This window comes from Brassica napus, chromosome C4, assembly GCF_020379485.1.
Source record: "Brassica napus cultivar Da-Ae chromosome C4, Da-Ae, whole genome shotgun sequence".
Lineage (NCBI taxonomy): Eukaryota > Viridiplantae > Streptophyta > Magnoliopsida > Brassicales > Brassicaceae > Brassica > Brassica napus.
Genome location: NC_063447.1, coordinates 13,331,108 through 13,351,333, shown reverse-complemented (window position 1 = coordinate 13,351,333; position 20,226 = coordinate 13,331,108). Strand labels below are relative to the sequence as shown.

Below are 20,226 nucleotides of genomic sequence, written 5' to 3'. Positions count from 1 at the left end.
GTTAGTTCTAAACTAAGATGAGCATGAAGGGTCTGTTTGTTTCTCCATCTGGATGAAGACGAGAGTTTTGTTTGTTTAGGCAATAAAAGTGCAACTCATTCAGATGGATCATCCGGATGACTTTTGGAAATTTAGGCTTAATTTTAAAGTCCATTCAGCTGAACCAATTTGGATCATTTGAATGGAGATGGTTCATTCAAAAAGGTATAATGTCTATTATACCCCTAATGTAATTCATAAATTACAAACCTAAACATAATATCATTTTTGTCACAAACGAAAACTGACAAAACTATAAAAACACTTTTTCCCGTGCTAAAAACTATTTTTTCACGCCAAAACCCCAAAACGCATTTTCCCGCTAAAATTGCAAAAAAATGTTTTCCCGTCAAAATTGCAAAAACGTGTTTTTCCGCAAAAACCGAAAACAAGTTTTCATGCCAAAATCACAAAAAAATATTTTCACGCCAACACCCCAAAATACATTTTTCCGTCAAAACACAAAAAAACACGTTTTCCCGCCAAAGTCGCAAACCGTGTTTTCCCGCCAAAATTACAAAAACGTGTTTTCCCGCCAAAACTAAAAAATGTGTTTTCCCGCCAAAACCAAAAAACGTGTATTCTTGCCAAAACCGAAAATTTGAATTTTCCCGCCAAAACAGAAATATCTCGTTTTCCCGCCAAAACCGCAAAAACGCGTGTTCCCGCCAAAACCGCAAAAACGCGTTTACTCGCCAAAACCGCAAAAACGCGTTTTCCCGCCAAAACCGCAAAAACGCGTTTTCCCGCCAAAACCGCAAAAACGCGTTTTCCCGCCAAAACCGCAAAAACGCGTTTTCCCGCCAAAACCGCAAAAACGCGGTTTCCCGCCAAAACCGCAAAAACGCGGTTTCCCGCCAAAACCGCAAAAGCATGTTTTCCAGCCAAAATCGCAAAAATGTGTTTTCCTCCAAAAACGCAAAAATGTGTTTTCCCGCCAAAAACGTGTTTTCCCGACAAAACCGCAAAAACGCGTTTTCCCGCCAAAATCGCAAAAATGCGTTTTTCCGCCAAAATCGCAAAAACGTGGTTCCCTCCAAAACCGCAAAAATGTGTTTTCTCGCCAAAAACGTGTTTTCCCGCCAAAACCGCAAAAACTTGTTTTCTCGCCAAAACCAAAAATTTGTATTTTCCCGCCAAAATCGAAAAATATAGTTTTTCCGCCAGAACCGAAAAATCTTGTTTTCCACCAAAACATAAAAAATGTGTTTTCTCGCTAAAACCGAAAAAACTTGTTTTTCCGCCCAAACCGCAAAAAGAAAACTCGTTAATTTTGAAATAATTCTAATGTAAATATATTAAACTAAATAATTAAATGTAATATAGCTAAAATTAATATTAAACATATAATTAAATCAACACAAGGATATTTTGGTAATTTCTTTACTAAACTCATTTGAATAGAAATGAAAATAAAGAAAAAAACATAAGATCCATTTAGATGAGCTATGTGGATGGACAAACAAACAATCACAAAAATCTGAATGGATCATTTGAATAGATCATACAAATGAATCATTTGGATGGAGATGGCAAATGGTGAAACAAACAGCCCCGAAGTTTAAGAACAGAATCACCTTAGCAGGAGCATGTCCACACCGTCAGCTCTCCACCGCGCTCGTTTCCCAAAATCAGAGACCTTGACGGTTGAAGAAAAGCGGAAAGCCGGCAAATCAGAGAGAACGATTGATGGTTAGCCATTATACTGGAAAATAAATTTCTAGCAAGATTAAGAATTGTGAGGATGATGCTAAAGGGTTGAAGGCTGACCTTCTTATAGGTTGAGATCCACAATCTGGAAAAGAGATAAGAAGCATTAAATGATTAATCATCATGGTTGTGGGTGGAAGAAGTAAAGATGGTTGTTAACGGCGACGAATCATTGCATCTCGTAACGTTTCAGAGGAAAAAGTTAGCCGAACCGACACGAAGAAAACTTGAGCAAGAGATTCCTCCCGAATATTCGTCTCCCACAACGTCCTGAAACTCCATTGCCGGCTCGTCTGAGATTGACGAAGCTGAGAAGATGAAGATCAAACCTAGATTTCGTAGTCGCCGTTCATCGGGAAGAAGACGAATCCTTTTGTCCCGCACCCACAATTTCACGCGAAACATTAAAAGCCCACAATCAAAGCCCATCAGACATCAGGGAAAATGAAACGGTGAGTTTCATCCGACTCGGACACGTGTTGGCTCCTCAGAGCTCGAATTAATGATATGGCATCTGGGCTGGACCCCTGGGAGTGATTCAAAGTCTTCTTTATATATAACTAGGGTCAGCCCGCCCTATGGGCGGGATATACTTTACTTGTGATTTTTGTTATTATTTTTTGTATGTTTTTATAGTTTGTGTTTTAGGTTTGCATTTGCAAAAGATATGTATGATGCATTACAAAACAAATCATATTATATCACATAAATAGTATCAGAAAAATAAATGATATATTAATCTTTGTTAAGCAAGTGAAAATCAATTAAAAAGTATATAGTATTTTTATATACGTGTAAAAATATACAGTTTACTCTAAACTTTAAACGATTTTAATTTTTACTATTGTTTATGTTGTTTTTATTAGTAATCAAAGGTTTAATAAATTAATGAAAAACTTTTATTTTTTCATTAATGTAATTATTTTACATTTTTAGTGTTTGTTATATTTTTATTATAAAAATAAGTAAAATAAAAATACTTGTCACTACAGTTGAAATTCAATACAAAAATTATGAATTATTTTTCATTCTTATATATTTGTTTTGAATGTGTTGGTACTTTTTATACATTTTCAAACCTATTGATTTAGATAATGTGAAAAATGAATCAATTTACAATTTGATTTCTAAAGTTAGTTGAATAACATAACAATCTAAAATTGATTATCTAAGTATACACACATTTTAAAACTTTTATCAAAATGAAAATGAAAAAAAATACAAAATATTTTAAGTTTCTTATACATGTTTAAAAATATTTAGTGGCATAGGACATAATTTCATTGTTATTTGAGTTTGTTTGTTTTTTAATTTAACAATTTTCGTAGTCTTTGATAATATAATTTGTGGAAGCCTATATTGGCCAACTTATTAAAATTATAATAAATATGTTATGGTTAATTTCTCATACATCATATTTATGAAATGGTTGCTTGAAAATCGGAATTATTTTAATATATATATATATATATATATATATATATATATATATTATTGTTTTATATTATTTATTTCTTTAATTATTCATCACGTAAAGTCTTCCAACCAATCTACCTTTGTCAATTTTCTGCTCCCAATCACATAGCTATTCCAAAAAACATTTTCTTGAAAAGCAAAAACAAAACAAATATGTCTTAATAACATTTAAATTTTTATTAAAAGTTTACTTATACTTTATTAAAACTTAGCGAGCTTTATGTATAGATTTTATTATAATTATGTTAAACTTGTTTAGTAATTTTTGATACATCATTTTTATGAAATGGTTAATTGAAACATAAATTATTTTAGTATATAGATGGTTGATAATAATATTATTTTCTTCAGTTAGTCACTACTTAACATCTTCAATCTAACCCACCTTTATCAAAAAATTTGTTCCTATTCAGATAGCTATTTCGATTTTTTTCTCAGAACAAAAATAATAAGATATGTTTTAGTAATATTTCACTCTTTCTCTCAAAACTTAGGGTGCTTACGTAGATGTTTTATCAAGCTTGTGTTATAACTTTTATTTTTTATATTTTCTTAAATTTTTTAATGTTGTAATCAAGATTAGTATGATAATCATACCTTTTTTTGCTAAAGATAATCATACTATTCAAAAAAATGAAAGCCTTTTACAAAAAAAAACTTGTAAGACTAGAAAATAACAAACCAACAGGGCACTTTCAAAGAACAGAATCTCACTATAATATATGCTTAGTTCGTTCCACAGCAAGTCATAGTTAGATCATAGTAGCAACTGTCTCCATACAGGTGTCAGCTCTTACCTTGTTAGAATCCAAAACTTACTTTGAAGCTTTGATGACAATTTGATTATTGATATAGTGCTTAAGACAAACGGGCATATAGACATCAACCCCACCGATCAGCTCGGTTCTGGTGTCACAAGTCTTCCTCACAGTGAAGAAACCTTTGTGTCCACAAACCTTACACCTTGCAGTTAGCTTTGTGTCAGAATCATCTATTGGTACAATATCAAGAACATCACCAACTCCTCCTAAATTTTACCAAGAAAGGATCATTAAAGTTAAAGCTCAACGGAAAATGTTAAAGATTTGAAGTAAAAATGTCAAGTAACACCTTAAATAATCACCATCAACGACTGCAACAATAACAGTGTTGCCATCATCATCAGCGTCTTTGCAACAAAACTCATAAAGATTTCCAGTTCTCTGTTTCGTCAATACCAATCACATCAAGCTGCCAATCATTTTGAAAAAACACATCTTCAATCCAAATCCTTCACAATAAGACAACAACTACTACCAAAAGGACAAAAGACTTTACCTTGTCGTAAGCATCTTATCTGAATCACTCAGGAAAAGACATAAGATCTGGAAGAACCCAACAAGGGATCCAATTCCTTCATGAGCAACGGCGTGGTGGTGATTGAGATTGGGATCCCTTAGAGGAATACGTAAGCTCAGTTACCAAAAAAGGTGATGCATCTTCCCGAAGAGAGACATACGGCGAACTTCCAGTTAGAGCTAAACGCGGCAACTTAACCTCAACGGTGGAAGAACAGGAACCTACTTCAGATCAGAGGAGCTAGCCATTTGAAGGAAATAAGCTTTCTTTGTTGTTTTTACGGTTGCCGAAACTGCAGCCGTTGAGATGAAGCGATTCAAGGCATGTTGCTTCCTGGAATGGCCCAACACCGCCGTATCTAACTCCGGTCAGATACATAAACAGTAGTAATTCTAAACAATAACAACGGAAACTTATAATCTCAGAGAAATCGCAAAGAGAGATGAGAAAGAGAGAGAACCATCTGTAGAGAGGATGGTTTTGAGAGGAAGAAAGCATATCTTTTTATACCAGTAGAAACACCGAAGATTAACGCACATTAAAGTGTAGATCATGGCCAAAGGAATTAAAAACATGTTTAATGGGATGGATCTGGAAGTAGTTTCGTTTCGAGTGATCGAAAGAAGGCTAAAGGACGTGATCCAAACACCAAGGAACGGAATCCGTGACGCCACAGAAGCAGATATGTCTCTCCGAATGGCAGAGATCGAAGAACGATAAGAACCTTAAGAACATAACCGGGCCAACGTTAAATTTCAATAACAAAGCCCAAATGAAGATGAAGCCCATAAAATATCCAGACACTTGATTAAATGATACGCTGAATTTCAACCTCATGGGACACGTGTCGCCACGACGTCGACCGAATTGATGACGTGGATGTCGACGTGGACCCCCTGAGAGAGAAGAAAAGTGTATTTTATATATAAAGATAAAGAGATGTAAAGAAGAGACCATTTATTGTGCCAATGGCTATAACAAAATTTATACCCAAACAAATAGAGAATGAAGCATTTAAGGTCGTTCATATATACAAAGGACCTACACACTCTACTCAGTCTTAAAATGTTTAACATATATATGCAAACCAACCCAAATACTGTATATATGTAATATGTACACAATGTCAACCAAATTGATTGTCGAACAAATCTGTTATTTTTAATTTTACTTCTTATCACTTATTGTCCACATTAGTACTGCCCGCATTTGAAAGTTTTCTTTACACGAAACATCGTATGTTTCAGCACCTTGAGCCCATAATTGTTGCAACTCATATATTAGTGGCTGAAGAAACACATCAAGTGATCTCTTAGGATGCTCTGGTCCGGGAACGAGAATCGAGAGAAACAAAAACTCTCGTCGCAAGCACAAATTTGGGGGTAGGTTGTATGGTGTAAGAATGACGGGCCATAGAGAATACTGTCTTCCACTCTTGCCAAACGGGCTGAAACCATCAGTACATAATCCAAGGTAGACATTTCTTCTCTCATACGCAAAGTCGGGATACTTTGATTGGAAATGCTTTCACGCTTTTGCATCTGAAGGATGTCTGATCTCACCATCTGTTGAGTGCTCCGCATGCCATCTCATTGGTTGCGCTGTGCGTTCAGACAGATACAACCTCTGTAACCTTTCCGTCAAAGGCAAATACCACATCCTTTTATATGGCACTGGAACTCTTCCACTCGTATCTTTATAACGAGGCTTTCCACAAAATTTGCATGTACCCGCTGTTCATCCGCCCTCCAATAAATCATGCAGTTGTCGCTGCATACATCTATTACCTGATACGATAAACCAAGACCAGCTACGAGTTTCTGAACCTCGTAGTATGAACCAGGAGCTACATTATCCTCGAGTAGAATACCTTTTACAAAATCAGCAATCGCATCCACACAGTCTTCAGCCAAATTATAATCTGTTTTAATGCCCATCAATCTTGTAGCAGATGATAAAGCTGAATGACCATCTCTGCAACCTTCGTACAATGGTTGCTTTCCAGCATCCAACATATCATAAAATCTCCTAGCTTGTGCATTGGGTAAATCTTTCCCTCTAAAATGATCATTTACCATCTGCTCAGTACCTACACCATAATCTACATCCGTTCTAATTGGTTCTTCTAATCTAACCGCTGGCTGAGGTTCGCTAGTACTACCATGTTCATAATCAGTTTCCCCATGATGATACCAAATTTTGTAACTTCGTGTAAACCCACTCAAATATTGATGAGTCCAAACATCCCACTCTTTAATAACCTTTCTATTTTTACAATTAGAGCAAGGACATCTTAACATACCTGTTTTTGCTTCCGGTTGTCGGTGAACTAACCCCATGAATTCGGTTATACCTTGTTGGTATTTTTCCGTAAGCAATCTCATGTTCGCATCCAAATGAGGTCGACCGATCCAAGAACGAAAATAATTTGAAGAAGACATGTTTTTTATGAATCAAATTCGTGTGTAAAGAGAGTAAGAGGGAGGATGAAGATATGGAGTGAATGAAGAGGAAGAGGGGTGCTTGTATTTATAGTTGAAATCCTACCGACAGCCCGAGGAAATTCCGACGGAATTCTGACGCCAACGGTTAGTTCGTCGGAATTTCCTCGGAATTTTTAAAATCCCCCAACGGCTCTCTAACGGCTATAATATATCCTCGGAATTCATCGGTTTTTTCCGAGGAATACGTTTTTCCTCGGTATTCCATAAAAATATTCCGACGGATTAGTATTTCCTCGGAATTTCGTCGGTATATTCCGAGGAAATTACGAGGAAACCAAATTTTGTGTTTCCTCGGAATTTCCTCACAAATTCCTCGGGATATTCCGAGGATTTCATTTTCCGTCGGAATGTCCGTCACAATACCGCTGTTTTCTTGTAGTGTCCACACACCTTGAGTTTCATTTCAATTGAGGAATCTTGAAAAGCAACGTAACAAACAGAAAGAATTGTTCAAATATGGGATTTTTGTCCTCACTCAATCTAAAATATGATCTTCCTCATATATCATAATTGCCTCAATCCATCTATAATCAACCAATAAAATTAATTTGAATAGAAAGCAAAACCGAGTTGTTGAAATGAATTAATAATACGTGGCCAAAGTAGCATGAGCAGTTTTTATGGAGTAATACATGCAGTTTTATGCATTTATAACCTTCTTTCTCATTATCGTTGTCATCATTTTACATCATTTATGATTGTATATATGCATTTTAGTTTATTTATTGTAGTTAGGTTGCATTTCACGTTTACATACTCTTCGAGTCCTTTTAAGGGTTATTGGAGTTTATGAGAGGATGGATACTTGGAATAGAGGAGAAACAAGAGCTAGGGAAGGGGTTCTTCATATCTGAAAATTTGACTTGGGTGAAGCTCTTAACAATCCAAATTGAAGCTCATCTTTTGGAACGAAATAGGAAATAGAGTTATCTATCGAATGAAAGTAGTTTTAAATCATTTGGAAATATAACCCCAAAGTTATGACCGAATTAATGAAAATATATCAACCCTTATTGGGAAAAATTCCGATAATCCACCCAGCGGTCATTTCCAGCGGGTGAGCGGTGACCGTTCGATTCCCACAAAAGTAAATATTAATATTTACATTTTGACCAAACTTGACCCACGTTGACACTATTTTTTGGATAACATGTTTAGTTTGTATTTTCCATATAAAACTAAGTTTTTTACTTCTTACTTGGGTTTTAAGATCTAAACAATATCTTACACTTTGGATGAAGATGAATATGAATATGACAATGATCTCACTCAAATTACCCTAACTAGTACTTAGGGATCGAATTCACAGGGAGTTAGAGAACCTAATAAATCTAATCAGATTGATTAAGCTAGGTTGATTATGATTAAATAGAAAGTTGCAAGTTTGTGAGCAAGGCAGTTGCTCGATTGATTTGATTGGGGTTTTAGTACTTAGATAAAAGTAGCTAGACTTAGGGTTTTTATTCAGGTAATCAAGATTATAATCCTATAGATGTCTAATAAGTTTTATGCATGTTATTATAGAGCTCAACACTTATAAACAAACAATTAGGCTCTCGTTTTCTAGGTTTGTCTATTGACCCGATATAAGTGTCGATCGATGATTCTATAGGAATATCGATCGATACACTTGTTGAACCGTCAACCGATTATTCGATTAGAATATCGATCGACGCGTTTGGTCAAGCTTTAATGCGCGGATTGAATGTGCTCACTAAGCTTCCTAGATCAGCTCTCGCCTTACTCTAGCAATCTTAGCTCAATTAGGATGGATTCAGGGTGAGATGCAAGTGATGACCTTTACCTCAAACTCCTAGATCAAGTTCTAGGTAGCTAAACTAGAAAAATACTTTAATGACAATCCCAATGATGAATATCACAACTTAGCATTGGGGCTAATCCCTCATAACCTATTTAAACCCTAAACCTAACAAGAGAACTACTCAGACATGGCTAAGCAATTCATAACATCAATTATGTATAAAAACTGCATAGATAAATAAATAGATATATCAATGGAGTTCCAATCACAAATCTCTTTGGATCTTCTCTCTAATCTACTATAAATCATAGAAAACCTTTTGCTGTGAAAATAGTAAAACAAGAAAGCACACTTTGCCTCTAACATGTTGGCAAACTTATATAATTAGGTTAAAACTCGTCAGGGTTAATCTTGTAAATTGGTGAAAACTTGGGCTCTAAGTCGGCTGAAACCAAACGGGCTTTCTGCGCGATTCGCCGTCGACCGATATCACATGATGTGCATCGATCGATTATTATCTCTGAATGTCGACCGATGGTCTTGTTCGATGGCCAGCTCGGATGCTATCTCCAAATATCTCCAAAAGGCTCCAAAATCATCACTTTCTTCCAAATCACTCATGATTCTATAAACATACTAAATAGACTCTATAATATAATAATTAGTTATTAAAACACCTATAAACCATGGCTAAAAGTGGGTAAAATCCATGGCCTATCACACAACTAATGAAAGATTTCTCACCTCTATCTTTATGTATTTTGTCTTATCTTTGTGTTTCATTTTGAGTATTAGTGAAAAATTTCTTATAGCTTATAGTAGATTTGGGGGTGTCTCTAAAATTGTACCTCTACTCGCATTATGGAAGAAGGTGTACTTTCTAGGTTTCCGACCCTTGATCAATATTCTTAATATTCACGGTTGGGCAAAAATCAAATTCAGAAACACACAAAACTTGAGTATAATTAAATTTTGTTCAAAATAAAAGAAAAGAAAACAAATATTGATAACATGTCAAACTCATGGCGATGCTTGAAATAGGGGGCACAAATGAAGTAGCCGATCAATAGTCATTCACTTCTGTTTGTGTTGACACTCCAACTTGTCTATTGGGTCTCCTGTCAAAACTTCTTATAAACTTGTGAAGTTGCTTTGATTCTACCTTTCATATTGATATCTCACTCTAACCACTCTTCTTCCGTCATTTTCTTTTTGTATTGAAAATTTCAGACAAGAGATTAAGATTATATAAGATATAGGATTTAGAGTGGTTTCTCTTCTCTTCATATACTTGTAACTCAGTAAATATATACTATATTACTTACAAATTAAGTTTACAGTAGTTATATTCAAATGATAACCATTGTGTTTTTTATGCATATTAGTAGGCAATCAATCGAAAATATGATGATGTAGCTAGATTACAGACTAAACATATATGTGTCAAAATCGAAATCATTTCTTTATTTATTAATAAAGCAAACTAACCTCAAAACTCACCGACCTCATCTCTTGCGGTACAAATCAGAGTAACATAGACAAGCAAATATTTTTAAAAGGAAAATAAATGGACCAACAACTACTCCTAGCTACTCCTCATATATAGTTATCTCCTCATGAGAAATAGATTATCATTCTGTATGATCAAACATGGGAAGTGAAGTAATAAATCCGATCAAACCACGGTTCGATCTGAGCATGTCGAGAAGAACCCGAAAACCATGGTCGTCAAGTCTCGTCAGCGAGATGCAACACCAAGACCTGTCCACGCAAAGCGCACAACCAGATAAAGAAAAAGAGCAAGACAAAGACCTAGAGATTGATCGTAAGAGTTTGAATAATCTGATGAGAAGCGAGCAAGAACCGAATGAAGAAGCTAATGTTAAAAACAAGAACTCTCTAGGTCAACATTTCGGGGAAGACGAAGGGATCAAGCAGACGATGCAACTGGTGGTCAAGAAGCAAGGTGGGGAAAGTGGTGTTAAATTTAAAGGTATGATGGGTCGATATGTTAAGGTTTTGAGCGGTTTGATGAAGGCCAAACGTGACCGCAAAACATCGGCCTTGCGGTTTAAAACATGATTTCGAATATACGTACATTCATGTGCCTAATACGTGTATTTAGTTTAAAAATGTTTCGCGTACGTACGTATTATTGATGAGCACATATGTTGTTTTGCATATTTGTTTTGACTTTTGAGTATGTAATTATAGCCGCTATTTGTACATCCGTACATGCAGCTTTTTAATTGGTTTTGAATATCATTGCATGTTTTTCGTTATTTCTCAACAAAGGTTTCTCATCGTTTAATTTTAACTAGACCCTGAGCGCGGATATGAATTTTCGCTTTTTGGCTATTTATTTAACTAAATGATGTATTTGTAATATTTGATGTATTATATTCACCAAGTAAATAATTTTTTTTGTCATCTTAAACCATCTATTTATGATGAATATTCGATATCATATACAAAATTGAACAAATAGACATAATTAGAGAATTGTAGACGATATATAAAAACAATAGTTATTAATGTAAAATATGAAGAAATATTATATCATGACTTAGTATGGCATAAAAGAATATAAATTAGTTATACATGTTTAAAGAAAATAAAATGATTTTTAAACTTCTATGAAAATTTTAACATATAAAAAAGGGTGATGAATTAGTCATCAAATTGTAAATAATTTCATAATTTTGTTAATAATTAATTATTTATAGTCTTTGTTTTTGGTCAAGATAATTATTAAATGTCCATAACATTAATATGTTAAAATGCCATATTATGAAAGCCCATGTTGTAACCGTTTTTTTCCGGGAAGTGTAACAAAAAAAATTACCTTTAACTCTTCGTTTTGTTTAAGTTCTGTGTCGGTAAAAGATTTAAAAAAATCTCTCTATCTTTTTCAATGTTCAATTTGAAGCTTATTATGCGAAAATCATACGTAAATATAGGCAATTGGTTGGAATCTCTATATCTTTATATTCTTATAAATTTTAAATTTATTGTTTCCTCTTCTGCAAGCAAATCAATTACCGAAGTAAAAGATCAATTGGTTGGAATCAAATCTATTCTTATAATTAGTGTAATTATGGTTACAATTTATATATTTAATAGGTACATTAAAGATACGACATTGAAGATATTATGTTTTGATTAATAGAAGATATTGGATTTTGAGTTTGTATTTATTGATTTGTTTTCTTATAAAGCTTAGAAAATCAGTGGGATGATTGGTTGGTTGATACATCCTATAAAGAAAACAAAAACTATAGGTGGTTTGACTATTGTACATCGATCGATGCATGATGTAAGTTGACTATATAAAACTTGAGCATGTTCATTTCAAACTAAAGTATAGGTAGGTTATATGCATTTGTTATATTGTAGTTAATATATTTTAAATATTACATAAGTCAAGTGATTCACGTTTTCGTAAAAATAAAATTCAAGTTCATTATTGGGCCGTACTCGTCCGTAATAAGCTACGTTAAATATGAAGTATTTTTAGGTTCATTTAATGACATTAAGTTTAAATTTCATTAAGGAAAACTAATTAATTTAACTGGAAAATACAAGCATTAAAATAGGTAGGTTCATTTAATGACATTAAGTTTAAATTTGATTAAGGAAAACTCATTAATTTAACTGAAAAAGACAAGCATTAAAATATGTAGTTTAATTTAATTCTCAGTGGCATGGAAGTGTTAATAAGTTAGAAAACTTAGTGGTATCTTTTAATGGGTACTTCTCTTTTAATAATATAGATATAATATAATTTAATAAATAAATTTTAAATAACTATAAAGAATAATCGACAAAATGACACATTAACAGTTTTTCAGATTTCTTTTTGAATTTCTTGCATACAAAAAATTATCTCTTCGATTCTACATTTTTTAGTTTTCTTTCTTTTTTTTTGCTAAATATTTTTTGGTTTTCTTACTTTTATACTTATTTTATTATTTAAATTGTGAGAAAATTGTTGAAAACTTCATAATTGAGAATGCTCTAAAAATCTCATTACATTAGTTTTGTTGTGTTTTGAGCCTTAATAAATGTTTTCCTATTTCACCCAAAATAAATAAATAAAAATGTTTTCTGTTGTAAAAGAATGGGGAATTGTTTCTGTGCATTATTAATGAGTAATAGAGGTTCCTTATATAAGGATTACAAAGTATAGGAAAAAGGAAATTATCCAAAACCTAATACAACATGAAATAGGAAAAAATCTAAAACAGATAAATGGAAAACATCCTAAGTCTTGGCGACTAGGATCTTGGCCGCCGACTCTCTCTCCTCTTGGACACGACTGGGCCTTGTCTTGGTCTTTGGTTATGGGCCATCCACATAATGATTTATAACACTCTCCCTTGGATGCCATAACCATATGGGTTTGTATCATGCACGACGTTGCCTCATTAAAACCTCTCTAGGAAAACCAAAAACCCAAGGTGGGAAAAAATGGAAACCGTAGACAGGAAAAAGAGTACAACACATGACACTCCCCCTGATGAAGGTATCACTGAAGATCCTTCAACTGGCGCATTCCTATCTGATGAACCAGCTTCCTGAATGTTGAGGTCGGCAGAGACTTAGTGAACAGATCGGCCGAATTGTCACTGGACCGAACCTGAACCACTTTAACTTCTTTAGCCTTCTGCAGGTCGTGGGTGAAGAAGAACTTAGGCAAGATGTGTTTTGTTCTATCTCCCTTAACATATCCATCTTTGAGCTGAGCTATACAGGCTGCATTGTCCTCATAGATGATCGTTGGTTCTTCCTTTTCCTTTCCCACGGCCAAGCCACTTTCTTTAAGTATATGGCCGGTCATGTTCCTCAACCACACAAGCTCTCGGCTTGCTTCATACATGGCTATGATCTCGTCATGATTAGATGATGTTGCCACTAAGGTTTGTTTCGTGGACCGCCAACTTACTGCAGCCCCACCGTGTATAAACACGTAACATGTCTGAGATCTAGCATTGTGTGGGTCAGATAAGTACCCATCATCAGCATACCCGGCCAAGCTATCTCCTGGTCGGCTCGTATAGAACAAACCGAGATCGGTTGTTCCTTGCAGATATCTGAACAGATGTTTTATTCCGTTCCAGTGCCTAATTGTCGGACATGAACTGAATCTAGACAGTAAACTCACGGCAAAACTAATGTCCAGTCTAGTATGGCTAGCTAAATACATTAAGGCTCCAATGGCATTTAGATAAGGCACTTCCGGCCCGAGCATCTCCTCGTCCGGATTCTTTGGTCCGAATGGATCCTTCTCAAGGTCTAAGGACCTCACGACCATAGGACTTGACAAGGAATGAACCTTGTCCATATTAAACTGCTTGAGTATCTTTTCTGTATATGTCTTTTGATGCACAAGGATTCCATTATCCACATACTCAAATTGCAGTCCCAAACAGAACTTAGTTTTTCCTTAGTCTTTCATTTCAAATTCTTTCTTTAAACATTCGACCGTTTGGGAAATCTCTCCAGGGGTTCCAATCACATTCAGGTCGTCCACATAGACAGACATAATCACGAAGCCCTTGCTGTCAAATCTCTTTATAAAAATACCTGGACTTATTGAATCGTTCTTATAACCTTCTTTCATTAGGTACTCTGATAATCGGTTGTACCACATTTGACCTGATTGTTTCAAACCGTACAAGGCTTTAATCAGCTTAATACAATGCTGTTCTCGAGAACCTTTCTTATCTTTGAGCTCAATACCCTCTGGAACTCTCATATGAATTTCATTATCCAGTGGACCGTACAGATACGCAGTTACTACATCCATTAGGCGCAGATCAATCTTCTCTTTCACGGCCAGACTGATCAAGTATCGTAATGTAGTTGCGTCCACCACAGAGGAATAAGTTTCCTCATAATCTATTCCTGGTCTCTGTGAGAATCCTTGTGCTACAAGCCGTGCTTTGTATCTCACTACTTCTCCTTTCTCATTTCTCTTTCTCACAAAGACCCATTTGTATCCCACTGGTTTGACATCTCTAGGTGTCACGGTTATAGGGCCAAAAACGCCTCTTTTCTTTAATGATTCTAACTCCACATTTATAGCTTCTTTCCATTTGATCCAATCTGATCTTTGCATGCATTCATATATGGACGTGGGTTCTAGATCCTCATCTTTTTCCATGATCTCAAGTGCTACTTTATAAGCAAAAATATCATCGACGTCGATATCATTTATGTTCCATTTCGTTCCAGACATTATATAATTTATAGAGATCTCTTGATTGTCCGGCCCTTGTGTCCCATGAAGTTCGGCGTCCCGAACCCCATCATTTGGAACGGTCGGATCATTTGGCATGGCCGGCTCACTTGGCTCGACCGTCTGGGTCGGCTCGGCCGGTTCATGAATGTTCTGGACGGTTTCCTTGATGCTCTCGGATCCCGCACCTCTCTTGGACTTCCGAGGTTGTTTATCTTTGGAACCAATAGGTCTGCCACGTTTGAGACGTTGATTAGACTTTGTAGCCACTTGACCTTGTCCCTTCTGGACATCTATTTGTATTGGTGCATTACAAGCCGGGATATACGATTTTGTCACTCGATTTGGGTCAGCAAATGAATCTGGCAGTTGATTAGCTAGCTTTTGAAGATGTATAATCTTTTGGACTTCCATATCACATTCTTTATTCCGAGGATCTTGCCAAAATATTGATGGTCGAGACCATTCGATTTCTTTGCTCAATTCTTTGCTCAACCGGCCGTTATCTCCCCCTAAGGTCAGATATGTGGACTCATCAAACTGTGAGTCTGCGTATCTGGCCTTAAACAAATCACCGGTTGTTGGCTCTAGATACTTTATAATGCTTGGGGAGTCATATCCTACGTATATTCCCATCCTCCTTTGTGGTCCCATTTTAGTTCTCTGTGGTGGAGCAATTGGAACGTAGACGGCACATCCAAATGTTTTGATGTGGGACACGTCTGGCTCATGACCCGTGAGTAACTGGGATGGCGAATATCTATGTTCACTAGATGGCATGATGCGAATCAGTTCTGCTGCATGTAATACGGCATGTCCCCACGCTGATACCGGGAGCTGAGACCGCATGAGGAATGGTCTGGCTATCAGCTGGATACGTTTAATGAATGATTCGGCCAAGCCGTTCTTTGTATGTACATGTGCCACGGAGTGTTCTACACTTACCCCCATGGACATACAATATTAAACGTCTGGGACGTAAACTCACCAGCATTGTCTAGTCGTATAGTCTTTAAAGGAAAGTCTGGAAAGTGTGCTCTCAGTCTTATTATCTGAGCAAGCAGGCGTGCAAATGCCAAGTTCCATGTGGACAGTAGGCAGACATGCGACCATCTGGTCGATGCATCAATCAGGACCATGAAATACCGAAACGTCCCACTAGGTGGGTGTATTGGTCCGCATATGTCTTCCTGAATCCTTTCCAGAAAATTTATGATCTCTTTATTGACTTTGGCTGGTGATGGCCTGGTTATGAGTTTCCCTTGTGCACATGCTGCACATGTGAGATTGTATGGGAAAACTCCTTTGAACGTGTGCCCTTGTGAGTTCATCATCAACTTTCGCATCATGTTAGTACCGGGATGGCCAAGCCGGTTATGCCATAAAGTGAAATTGTCGCAGGCATTAGCCTCGATCATACTGACCTTTGCATAGTATAGGCCAGTAGACATTGCAGGTAAGGTTTCTAGGATCCTTTTATAGCCTTTGGTGATCGAAATTATGTTAAGGAATTCTCTATTTCCTTCTTCCCATGTTTCAAGATGGAAACCGTTCAATCTTATGTCTTTGAAACTCAATAGGCTCCTTTTAGAGCTTGGGGAATACAAGGCATTTTTGATCTCTAGGTGAGTGCCCTTAGGCATCAATACATAAGCCTGGCCGTGACCTTCAATCAGTCCGGCTACACCTGCAATGGTGTGTACGTTTGCACTTTGCATTGTGAGATTTAAGAAATATCTTTTATCTCTAAGAATTGTATGACTTGTGCCACTATCCACCACGAGTATGCTCATTTCGTCATTCATTTCTATAAATAAGATTTAATTTCTCAGAGACTTCAAAATTTACATTTATTAAAGTTGCAAAACACCAAAATTAAAAACACCAAATCAATCATAAAACAATCATAAAGCAATAAAAACAAGTCGTATCGAAAATTTTAGTCTTTGAGACAATCAGAAGTCTCAAAGTTCATAAGGTCGTCATTTGCAACATCAGATTCTTTATCAGCCTCATATCCGGAATCATGGACCATATGAGCCTCCGGGTTCTTGTCTTTAAGACTTTCTTGGTAGAGCTCACACAAGTGCTTAGGAGTTCTATAATTCTTGGCCCAATGGTTGCTCATCCCACATCTGTGACAAACGGATTTGGTCGAGTAAGACGGTTTGGATATACCGCCTCGACCTCAGCCATAACCGCCTCGGCCACGGTCGAGATTGGAACCACGACCACGGTTATTGTGGTTTCCTTTACGGCCGGTCAAGTACCTATCTCGACCGTTCGAGTAATTATCACGGTTCCTGTATCCACCATGGCCTTTGCCATGTGATCTCTTATCATTCTGGATGTAATTGCACTCGTTGGGATTTTTCTTTTCAACTTCATTGGCCTCTGGTAATGGGGCAGATCCGACAGGTCTAGCTTCACTGTTCTTCATCAGGAGCTCATTGTTTGCCTCGGCCAGTAGCAGGCACGAGATCAGATCAGTGTATGGGGAAGCCTTTCATTCGGTACTGTTGCTGCAGGATTATGTTTGAGGAATGAAACATAGAGAATGTTTTCTCGAGTAACTCTTCTTCGGTTACTACTTCATCACAAAGTCTCAGCATCGAGACCGTCTTAAACAAGACAGAATTGTACTCATCCACTGACTTATAATCCATGAATCTTAGATTCTTCCAGTCATTTGTGGCCTTTGGGAGTAACACCGTTTTCTGGTGATCATATCTATGCTGTAAAGCATCCCAAAGCTCTAGTGGATTTTCCATCGTAATGTGCTGATCTTTTAGACCTTCAATGAGGTGATGGCGTATAATACTTATAGCCCTATACCGATTCTTATCGGTCTTATTGTTGCCCTTGATGATTGTATCACCAAGTCCTTTTGACCTTAAGCTGATCTTTGTATCTAGCGCCCACTGCAAGTAGTTATCTCCAGAGAGATTAAGGGTTGCGTAGTCTCTATTTGAGATTTTCGACATCTGAATCACATCATCATTTCAATTTAGGTTCACAATGTGATCATGTGGCCGCATGGTATAACAAGCTCGGCCACAAACTTGTCTTACGCATCTATGAGAAAACAATCAATCTAATCGACCATGGTGCGAGCAAACAAGCCGCACGGCCATGTAGTCAAGCAATAGGATCAGACATGTAAAACTAATTGACCATGGTGCGAACAATCCTAATATATGATTCTACATGTGCTAGAGAGATAAAGGCCACACGGCCATATGAGTTTCAACGCAATCAGATTCGAATTCATATGTTTCTACATGCTGGTCGATTTCAAACAGTATGAATGCAATTCAATTCAGATTCATATGTATGCAAAACAACCTTAGCAATTTAATTTATGAATTTAGGGTTTCAACTTTAAAACTAAGGCTGCCGGTTTTAATTAAAGGTTTCAAGGCCTTTAGGATTCAAGTTCTAGATCAGATTAGTTCAATCAATCTAACAATCCTAAAACCTCAAATCAATCAATTCACTCAATAAAAATCGAATTCAGTTCTTTAGGGTTTAGGGTTTCGATTCCTAAATTAGGGTTTCTCAAAATCAAATCAGGAACAATCAATTTAAGTTCTAAGGAATCGATTTCTATATTTCTAGTTAGGAGATTGCCGATTTTTAATCTTGTAGGTTTTAGGGTTTTGATCAAGATCAAAGTTTCCATAATTATGGATTAGGGTTTCTGATCAATCTAGGTTCTCAGATTAAGTTATACCTTTGTTTGTAGGGGTTTACAACCGGACCACCTTTAGATAGAGAGAGAGAACGATCGGATGCAATCGGGTCGCGGATGGAACGATCGTGGGCTGGAGGCGTCTCGGCTGCGAGCTGCGCGGAGATCGGGTCGTCTCGGGTCGATCGCGTCTTCGGGTTTGATCGCGAGCTGGACGGTTCTTCTGAGCTGGAACGTGATCTGAGAACGTCAAGGATTCAAGAGGGATCTTCTGAGTTCTTGATTGAACTAAGAACGAGATTATGGTTTTGGGTTGTGGTTGCCGGTTTTGGCTTTTAGGGTTTGAGAGGTTTCGATTTGTCTCAGGGATCTAGAGATGATCGTGCTGATAACGTGTTGTAAAAGAATGAGGAATTGTTTCTGTGTATTATTAATGAGTAATAGAGGTTCCTTATATAAGGATTACAAAGTATAGGAAAAAGGAAATTATCCAAAACCTAATACAACATGAAATAGGAAAAGATCTAAAACAGATAAATGGAAAACATCCTAAGTCGTGGCCGACTAGGATCTTGGCCGCCGACTCTCTCTCCTCTTGGACACGGCTGGGCCTTGTCTTTGTATTTGGTTATGGCCATCCACATAATGATTTATAACATTTTCCTATTAGATTTTTATTTGTCCGACTACTTTTTGAGATCTTATGGTGCTATAGTAGATCTTTGCTTACTTGTAGGTGGACATTCGGTTTATGATTGTAAGTTTGTAACTTTAAAATTAGTTTAGTAGTTTACGATTCTAAAATCTTTTAAAGAAACAAAAACAAAACATGATGAAACAAGCAAAGAATATGGCTCTAGGGATTAAGAGCTTTTGTTTGTATGTTCCACTTGCTATTTTCACATCTCAAGTGGGAAAATGTAAATGGAGAATTTGTGGTATATTCATAAGAGGTAACAAAATGTATAATATAGCTATGCTACAGTACATGTCCACTGAAGTGACAGGTTTCGTCCAAAATTGACAAAAATCATTCTGCAAGCGGGTGAGCGTTTAAAAGCCGACGAAAGGTAATAGCCATGTGCTTAATTTCGTTATACTAAAATTTTGCATAGACTAGTCTTCCATTTCTATAACCTAACACTAAACTTAATTATTCAAAGGACTGTAATTTTTCGCCCAGTTTGAATGTAAGCTGCAAATTGCAAGCATTAGCACTACAAGAAAATGGTGATATTGTAACATATTTCCTGCAACGTTATCTTTTCTTGAAATTTGGTAACAAATTTTACCATGTTTTTTCAATGATAAATACATATCAACAGTTAAATACAAATTCACCACAAACCAACGACAAAAGAAATTCGTTACAAAATTCCGTTACCAGTTTGCAATTTTTTACTACTTATAAAAATTTTCTTGCAAATTTTCCATGAAAAATTCAAAGAAAATGAGATGTGGCTTT

The 20,226-nt window shown here is 36.3% G+C and overlaps 1 protein-coding gene across 1 annotated transcript; it reads left to right on the top strand.

Moving 5' to 3' along the window:
* The first annotated feature begins 10,390 nt into the window (after positions 1-10,390).
* BNAC04G54220D lies at positions 10,391-11,057 on the top strand. Its single transcript, XM_013873093.3, has one exon. It carries the CDS (start codon positions 10,480-10,482, stop codon positions 10,909-10,911), a length of 432 nt encoding a protein of 143 aa, XP_013728547.2. The 5' UTR covers positions 10,391-10,479; the 3' UTR covers positions 10,912-11,057.
* The last annotated feature ends 9,169 nt before the right edge of the window (positions 11,058-20,226 follow it).